The sequence below is a fragment of the Trichechus manatus genome, unplaced genomic scaffold (genome assembly GCF_000243295.1).
Source record: "Trichechus manatus latirostris isolate Lorelei unplaced genomic scaffold, TriManLat1.0 scaffold00044, whole genome shotgun sequence".
NCBI classification, from domain to species: Eukaryota; Metazoa; Chordata; class Mammalia; order Sirenia; family Trichechidae; genus Trichechus; species Trichechus manatus.
In genome coordinates, this window is record NW_004443980.1 from 439458 (window position 1) to 449321 (window position 9864).

General features: G+C 42.9%; 1 protein-coding gene across 1 annotated transcript; it reads right to left on the reverse strand.

Moving 5' to 3' along the window:
- Positions 1–3542: 3542 nt before the first annotated feature.
- CCDC70 (coiled-coil domain containing 70) lies at positions 3543–4244 on the reverse strand. Its single transcript, XM_004376561.1, has one exon. It carries the CDS (start codon positions 4242–4244, stop codon positions 3543–3545), a length of 702 nt encoding a protein of 233 aa, XP_004376618.1.
- Between the last annotated feature and the right edge of the window lie 5620 nt (positions 4245–9864).

Here is a 9864-nt window from a genome sequence, read left to right on the forward strand (position 1 = left end):
AATTCCAATTCATCCCCAAGCTGGTGGAATCTGATCTATCTCCCAATAGCTCCCCACACTGCCTACTCCTCTCCACATACACTTCACTGTTGCCTGGGTTTTACTGGATACTGCCTCGACCTGCTGAGTGATCTTGCTATTCCTCCACTCCAGCTTCCTTCTTTAGACAGAAGTGTGGCTCTAACTTTAAAGTCCACACAAATCACCTGGGGACCTTGCTAAAATGCAGAGTCTGATTCAGGAGGTTGAGGCAGGGCCTGAGATTTCTGCATTTCCAACAAGTTGCCAGGTGAGGCTGATGCCCCTGTCCACGAACCACATTTTAAGCATCCAGAATATCTTTTCCAAAATTAAATCTCTCATTCGCCTCCTCAAAATCTTTCAGTGGCTTCCTTTTGCTCACAAGGCTTTACGTATCAGTTACGTGCCTTCTTGTTCAACTCATTGTTCTACATTGCCCCATTTTGATGGTTAATTTTGTATGTCAAACTGGCTAGGCTATGGTTCCCAGTGGTTTGGCCAAACACTAGTCTGGTTGCTGGTCCATAATGTAATCTAATGTAATCACCTACCATAATGTAATCTAATAAAATGTAACAGTTGAAAGGGGAGTTTCCTTAGGGTGTATTCTGCCCCCAGACTATAAATAGATATTTTGACAGAACTTGTTCTCTATCTTTTCTTTGCTTGGCTTATAGATCTTGGGACCCAAGTCTGCAGGAGTCTCCAACCTGCCAGCTCACCTATGGATTTTGGGTGTGCCAGCCCTTACAATCACATGAGGAAGTCCCTTGAAGTAAATTTCTCTTTCTTTTTCTCTCTCTCTCTATATATCACTGGTTCTGTTTCTCTAGAGAACCCTAAGACACCCTTGTTTACTGAAGCATTTGCAGTTCCTCAGATTGCTGCACTCTTTCCTGTGCCTTGGCCTCTACCAGTGCTGTTCCCTCTGCCAGAATGTCCTCCTACCTCTCAGTCCCTCTTCTGTAGCTAATCCCTACTTGACTATGAGGCTTTGCCCAGCCATGACTTCCTCTAGAAAATACCTCTGGATCCATCCATCCACCCACCCACCCTCCCAGAGTAGGTTAAAAGACACCAAAGGAGCACTCCATGAATCTGTCTCTCACAGCTCTCACGGCCTGTTTACCTACCCATCTCCCCACCGGGACCTTAAGATGACTGTACCTTGGACACTGAAAGTTCACAGTTGTTTGTTGGATGGAAGATGGAATCAGAGGGACAGCTACTCAAGTCATCTATCACAAAGACAGCGTCTCTCAAAATGGCTCTGTGGGATGCTGTTTAGGAGTCATTTCTATTCACGGCATACAGCCACTCTCTGCCTCCATTTGGTTTACATTTCTTTGGTCTTATGGTCAATAGTCTTCTGGGTTTTTGTCTTTGATGGAATCACTCGGGATTGCTGAGCTTGCAGCTTCTTACTGTATTGGGATTCCCACCGTCCTGTGCACCATAATTGGACAGACCCTCTAGAGTGTGGGCACCCTCTATAGTGTCTCTCCCTTAATTGGATTCTCCACACCAGCATCTTTCTCCCCCATTGGCTTACTGAAGTCTTTGTCCAGGGGCCTATGGGTTGCTGAGGATGCAAGGGTGAGTGTCTGACAAAGAAAAGGCTGCTCCTATCTACTGCTCTAGCTCTGATTTCTCTAGGGGTAAGCCTGCCATTCCCCAGGGACCTTGCAGGGAACCCAAACTTTTCCAGAGCCATAGAGGTCCAGCTATTCCTGGGAGTTGGCCCACCCTCCTGGTATGGGGAAGGCTTGCTCAGCACACCTATGGCAACTTTTAAAGTCTCCTGTCCTCTTCTCTCCCTGTCTCTGCCACCACCCTAAACCACAGCAAAATCCTAAACTGCTTGAAGTCTCATCGAGCCCTGGGACCATTGTTGGCCGAGCTCCTCTAAAGTCATATTCCAGGTATTTGACAAAGTCCAACACCCATTCATAATAAAAACTCTCAACAAAATAGGAATAGAAGGGAAATTCCTTAATATAATTAAGGGCATTTATACAAAGCCAACAGCCAACATCATCCTAAATAGAGAGACTTTGAAAGCATTCCCCCTGAGAACTGGAACCAGACAAGGATGCCCTTTATCACCACTCTTATTCAATATTGTGCTGGAGGTCCTAACCAGAGCACTTAGGCTAGAAAAAGAAATAAAGGGCATCCAAGGGAAGAAGTCAAAGTATCTCTACTTGCAGATGATATGATCTTATATACATAAAGTCCTATTACAAGGACCAGGGTTACATTAGAAAAGGACCGGACCAGGAGTCAGACCATCTGGGTTCGTGTCCTGGCCCTTCGATTTACTACTTGCTTGGCCACATGCAATGATTTTGCTTCTGTAGGTCTCAGTTTCCTCATCTGTAGAGTGGGGTTATATGCCTTCCCTATCAGCCCACAGAGTGGTGGTGATAGCTGGATGGGTTGGCAAATGTGAAAGTGCTTGCTGATAGTGGGGGACCCACAAAGGCAGGTAAGCTGATGCATTAATAACAAGGAGAGATTAGGCCTCAGCAAAGGGAAAGCAGGAGATGCTTGACTTGATGTTTCTTACTCCCCACTTCTAGTCATTTCCATGACAATCCCCACCCCCAGAAGAAAAGTTGGTCACATAAGTTGCTGACCATGTTACTGTAAATTCATTTAATGCACTACCTCTCTGGGGTATTTTAATTTTAAAATCAGTGGAACAAAGGAAACCCAAAGGAAGGAACTTATAATGGAAATTTATAATGGAAAATCCAGATCTGGTGAGACTTGTGTGAGTCTCTTCTTCAGGGAAGGTCAGTGTTCTGTGGGGTAAGCTTTTGAGCCCCAGTGTAATGCTAAGGCCCCTTTCTCATGCTGACAGAGAATGGGCAGTTGAGCAGTTTGGTGAGGACCTGGGTCTACCAGCAAGTGGACCGTTAAAAGCTTCCACCTGTGTGGTTGAAATGACCTGTCAGTGAGGAAGAGGCACATATGAATTGTTAACAGCTTTGTGGCCTTTTTCTGGGAAGTTCTCAGCCCAACTCAGGCCTCCAAGACTGCCCAGAGTGGAGGAGAGATGATTGTTCCACAGTGTGACAGAGGCAGGGACGTCTCAGCCCCTCTCTGTCCCGATGTGTCTGTAGCTAGCGTTGTCTGAGCCCCACCCCCTCTCCCCCCATTCTGATTCTCTTAAAGAGAGCAACAGCATGTCCAATCACTGGCCACATGTAATGATTTTGCTTCTCTAGGTCTCAGTTTCCTCGTCTGTAGTGCAGAGCCCTCATTGTGAACTGCTAGGGACCAAGTTCTATGGACAACACAGCCTGCAGGATGGGAATATGCCTTAGACAATCACGAAACCTGGGAAAAATAGAACTAGCCTCCCTTAAAGACGTTGGTTTTCCAAACCTCCCCTCAGGATTTTATTAGATCTTTCAAAGCAAGGAGACAAATAAGTACATATTTTTTCCAGTACATGAGGGTCACCCTGGACTTGAATCCCAATCCAGCAGAGTCTGGACTTTCCTCTCCTGTGCTCACGCTCTGCCTCGGGAGAAGGCTGGTGACTGCAGCCCTCCATTAACGTTGTAAGGCCCGTCTTCCAGCATCAGCTCCTCAGCCACATGGCTGCCACCTTCTACCCAGAATGCTTTCTCTTCCTCCCAGAGGGCATTCTCTTCCTCCCAGAGGGACTTTTTATCCTCCCACAGGGCCTTCTCCTCCTCAAGGAGGGCTCTTTCCTCTACCCACAGGGCTTTTTCTTCTTCCCACAGGGCCTTGTCCTCCTGGAGAAGGTTCCGGTCTCTCTCCCATAGGGCATTGTCCTCTTTCCAGAAGGCCTTATCTTCCTTCCAGAAGGTGCAGTATTTTTCCCAAAAGGTTTTCTCTTCTTCCCGGAAAGATTTTTCCATTTCCCAGAAAATCTTTTCTTCTTTCCAGAAGGTTTTCTCCTCTTCCCAGAAAGGTCTCTCCTCTTTCCAAAAGCCCAAGATCTGGCCTCGGACAGCTCGGATCTTGCCTCGGAAATTCCACATCTCTTCCCTGAAGTCTTCTATTTTCTCATGGAAAATTTTCATCTCCTCCCGAAAAGCCCTTTCCTCCTGCAATTTGTGGATTAGTTTCTTCTGGCGAATGTTGGGAGAGGAGATCACTAGTGACCGGAAACAAGCAAGCCCCATCCATTTGTTCACCTTGAAGGGAAACATCTTCCTAGTCAGCCAGAATGCTGGAGTGGCCATGATGGAGGACAGGCTGTTGGCCAAGTCCAGGTCAGCTGGTCAAACCCTACGGGGGTACCAAAGAGAACACGTTCATGAGTACCACATGCCGGAGGAAAGGCCATTGTGTCTCTACCATTTGATTGTGGAAAATTATTGATCTCTTTGTCCCCTTGGTAGTGTTTGTGAGGGACAGGCTTTGGTAGAGAAACGTGTTGGGTAGTCATGGTTTTGGGGTGAAAAGATGGTCGACAAATTTAAGCTTGAGGCTGCTAACAACATAGGTTCTCAGCCAACAAAGACAGTGGTTCTCAACCAGGCTATCCGAACACTTAGGTGTGACAATCATGTAAAGAATTGTTTTCTTTTTCTTCAAAGAATAAAGTTACCAAAGCCCAAGAATTATTATTATTATTTTTACATCAGTCAGAAGTAATTTATGGTTTTGGCATTCTCACTTGGGAATTGCTCATAACCTTCTTATGGACATGCTCACAGTAGAATGACACACATGTGAATGTCCTCTGTTACAAGTTGTTATGAATTGTATTGTGTCTCCCAAAAATTTATGTTGAAGCCCTAATCCCTGGTACTTGTGAACATGACTTGGTTGAAAATAAGGTCTTGGAAGATGTTATCAGTTAACATGAGGTCATACTGGAGTAGGGTGGATCCTAATCATACATGACTGATGTCCTTATAAAAGAGGAGAAGAGACACAAAGACACACATAGACAGAGGAAAGACAGCCATGTGAAGATGCATCTACAGGCCAAGGAATGCCTGGAACTACCAGAAGCTGGAAGAGAAGCAGACAGAACATGGCCCTGATGACACCCTAAATTCAGACTTCTAGCCTCCAGAACTGTGAGACAATAAATTTCTGTTCTTATAAGCCACCCACTTTGTGGTATTTTGTTATGTGGCCCTAGGAAACTAATACACAAGTCACCTGGGAAACAGAGTGACTGACCCAGGGGATTCTATCTGAGTAGGAGAGTCTATTTTAAGAACAGAGGTATAAGACAAAAAGGTTGAGAGACAATACAAAGTGGGGATGAGGATGTGGAACAAGAGGGACACTCACCCAATATTTAGTAATAGTGAAGACACCTTATGACCCACCAACTCCACTCCCAGGTATACCCTAAAGAAACTTATGAATTGTGACCAGGATATCTTTACAAGAATGTTCAAGCAGCTCTGTTCATGAGAATTCAAAACTAGAAAACAATCCAATGACCATCACAGTAGAATGGATTTTAAAAAATGGTGGTATATCCATGCAATGGACAGCATAGCTTCATGCAACAACGTGAATGAATCTTATAAATACAATGTTGAAAGAAAGAAGCAAAATTCGAAGAGAAACGCTCCAAAATCGGCAAAATTAAAATTATGTAAGGAAATAGACTAAGGTTATAACACAAAAAAGAAAAGCAAGGATGTGACTCCTGTAAGTCAGCATAGCGATGAGTTGTTTGTGAGGGGTAGGTAGGGGCACTAAGGGGTGTAATTAGGTGAGTATATGAGAAGGTTTGTGAGAGCCTCACGAGAGTTTATTTCTTTATTTGGGTGGTGGTTGGTTATAAGTGTGTTTGTTATAAAAATGTGTCAAGCTGTAAATGTATGCTTTGTGTACTCCAGTAAATGCATTATATTTCACAACAAAATAAAAGTAGATGAAAAGGAAGAAGGGAGAGAGGGAGGGAAACAAGGTGGAAGAAAGGAAAAGAGAGAAGAAGGGAAGAAGGGATAGAGAGGTCTCCAAATGCCATATATCTGAGGTATCAGATATCAGAACAATCCACAAAACTTCTGGTAACCACAAGGGTGAGTCAAGAGATGAGAAAATGAACTGGACCCAGAAAAGTGGTTAGAATGCAGGGAAGATCAGGTAAAAATAAAGATGTAGCCAGATAAAGGGTGTATGTACATAGTAAGGGGATTGATTTGTTTCTACTTTGTGTTTTATGGAAGAAACTTCCAGGATTTGGCCTCACTCAGTGAGCCTTGCCACCACGTGCACAGTGCATAGTGAAGAGATGGGGAAGGACAGGTAACAGGTTACGTGTACGTATACAGTGAAGAGACGGTGAAGAAGGGCAGGTAGGTGCTGTACATGTACGTGCGCAGTGAAGAGATGGTGAAGAGGGCAGGTAACTGGTGTACATGTACGTGCACAGTGAAGAGATGGTGGAAAGGGCATATAGCTGGTATACATATACATGCATAGTGAAGAGATGGTGAAGAAGGGCAGGTAGCTGGTGTACATGTACGTGCATAGTGAAGAGATGGTGAAGAGGGCAGGCAGCTTGTTATGTGTACATAATAGTGAAGAGATGGTGGTTGTGCTGTGGCCAGCTGGTGGCATCATCAGCCACCCTGCCACACAAACCAGAAACCTGGGGCTCACAATTACCTCCTTTCTCTCCCTTACCAGGCTTTTAATCAACCATCAAGCCCTACCACTTAAGATCCCTAACATTTCTTGATACCATCCTCTTGTTCTACTTCCTTGACCATTGTCAGTTCAGGCCAGGCCTCCATTGCTTGAGGATAAAATCCAATCCCTTCCTAAGGCCCTCTGCAACCTGACTCCTGCTTGTCCCTCGCCTTTACTTTCCTACCCAGTCTCCGCCAGGGCTTTGAGCTGGTTCATTCTGGTTCAAACCCCTGCTGAGAATTTGCAGTTCTAACAAGTTCCCTGCTGAGAATTTGAATTTCCACACCAGATATACTGAATCAGAATCTACATTTTATCAAGATTCCCCAGGTGATTCTTATGTATAACTTCCTGGGAACTTGTTAGAAATGCAAGTTCTCAGCAGGAATTCAAGCCAAAATGAACCGGTTTGAAGCCCTGGTCTCCACTCCACTCCAAATCCAAGTTTCAGGAATAATGAGCTACACTCTGTTCTCCGGACACAGCTTGCAGTGTCTCACCATTACACCAGTGCACATGCTCTGTCCTCGATGGAGAACAGCCTTTCCCCCTAGTCATCTCTGCTCTTCTGAAATGCCAGAAATGCCAGTCATCCCTTGCTAAATGCTGTCTGTCCCTGCATGTCAATTGTTTACCTCCATTGTCTACACTGTCCCTGCACACTTCATTGACATCACATGTGGACATGCCTTGCTGTCATCCCTCTAACCCAGCATCTAACAAGAGCCATGCATGTAGGAGGTATATGATAAAATGTTGGTAGAATTTAATTAAAATTTGGAACTTGGACTTTCTATGTTGTATTATGGTTATTTGTCTTATTCCTGTAGTCCCTGGGTGGTACAAACAATTAACTCACTTGGCTGCTAGAAAAAAGGTTGGAGGTTTGAGTCCACCCAGAAATACCTCGGAAAAAAGGTCTGGTGATCTGCCTACGAAAATCAGCCATTGAAAACCCTACAGAGCACAGTTCTATTCTGAAACACATGTGGTCTCCATGACTCAGAGTCAACTCTGTGGTAACTGGTACTTGTTGTTCTTATTCCTATATACTATTATTCTATTTATTAAATTATTAGTATCTTGAGGTCAGAGAGAGTGCCTCATTTTTCTTTGAATTCCCCTATATTTCTTTTTTTCTGCTGTGACAGCACACAGCAGGCCTTCAACAAGCATTTGTTGAATTGGAAGAAGCCCCTGGGCGGAAATGCCCTCAACTTCGGCTCACTCCCTTGGCCTCCACAGCCCATTTTTAATGCCATCCTTCTGGTGTCCTACAGAGTTGCTGGGTAGTGCAAACAGTTAACACACTTGGCTGATAACTGAAAGGTTGGAGGTTCCAGTTCACTCAGAGGCATTTTGGAAGAAAGACATGGCAATCTACTTCAAAAAATCTCCCATTGAAAATCCTATGTTCAACAAATTTCTAGCCAACAGAATACAATAGCATATCAAAAAAATAATACATCATGATCAGGTGGGATCTATACCAGGGATGCAAGGGTGGTTAACATTAGAAAATCAATCAACATAATTCACCACATAAATAAAACAAATGAAAAGAATCACATGATCAGCTCAATCAACACAGAAAAAGCATTTGATAAAGTCTAACACCCTTTCCTGATAAAAACGCAGCGAAATAGGAATAGAAGGGAAATACTTCAGCATAATTAAGGGCATATATGCAAAACCAACAGCCAACATTATTCTCAGTGGAGAGAGATTAAAAGCATTCCCCTTGAGAACAAGAACCAGACAAGGATTCCCATTATCACCACTCTTATTCAATATTGTACTGGAAGTCCTAGTTATAGCAATAAGGCAAGAAAGGGAAATAAAGGGTATCCAAACTGATAAGGAAGAAGTAAAACTGTCCGTATGCACATATAACATACATGATCCTATCCGTAGAAAATCCCAGAGACTCCACAAGAACACAAGAAAGTTACTGGAACTAATAAAAGGATTCAGCAAGTGGCAGGGTGCAAGATGAACAAAAAAATCAGATTCCTCTACACTAACAAGGAGAACTCCAAAAGGAAATTAGGAAAACAATACCATTTACAATAGCCTCCAAAAGGATAAAATACCTAAGAATAAATCTAACCAGTGATGTAAAAGACTTATACAAGGCAAACAACAAAACACTACTGCAAGAAATCAAAAGAGATTTACATAAATGGAAAAAACATATCATGCTCATGGATTAGAAGACTCAACATTGTGAAAATGTCAATACTACCCAAAGTAATCTATAAATATAATGCAAATCTGATCCAAATTCCAACAAAATTCTTTAATGAAATGGAAAAACTAATCTCCAACTTCATATGCAAAAGGAAGAGGCCCTGAATAGCTAAAGCAATGTTGAAGAAGAACAAAGTTGGAGGACTTACACTTCCTAATCTCAGAGTTTACTATACAGCCATAGTAATCAAAACAGCCTGGTACTGGTACAATGACAGATACATAGACCAATGGAGCAGAATTGAGAACCCAGAAGTAAATCCATCCATCTATGGACAACTAATATTCAACAGTGGGTCAAAGTCCATTCAATGGGGAAGAGACAGTCTCTTTAACAAATGGTGCTGGCAAAGCTAGATATCCATTAGCAGAAAAATGAAACAGGATCTGTTATGGATTGAATTGTGTCCCTTAGAAACTTGTGTCCACTTAGCTAGGCCATGATTCCCAGTATTGAGCGGTTGTCCACCACTTTGTGATCTGATGTGATCTTCCCATGTGTTCTAAATTCTAACCTCTATGATGTTAATGAGGCAGGATTAGAGGCAATTATGTTAATGAGGCAAGACTCAATTTACAGGATTAAGTATTATCTTCAGTCAATTTTTTTTTGCATTGCATTTTTTTTTACTGTACTTTAGGTGAAGGTTTACAGAACAAATATTTTCTCGTTAAACAGTCAGTACACATATTGCTTTATGACATTGGTTAACAACCCCACAACATGTCAAACCTCTCCCTTCTCAACCTTTCTTTTTTTTTTTTTGGTGAAAATATACATAGCCAAAGATACACCATTTCAAAAATTTCTACATGCACAATTCAGTGACATCGACTACACTCTTCCAGTTGTGCTGCTATTCTCACTTTACATGGTTTACAGAACAAAATAGTTTCTCATTAAACACTTAGTACACATGTTGCCCTGTGACAATGGTTAACAAC

Coding starts and splice junctions, on each gene's coding strand:
- CCDC70 (XM_004376561.1), bottom strand. CDS start 4,244: ATGGCCACTCCAGCATTCTGGCTGACTAGGAAGATGTTTCCCTTCAAG.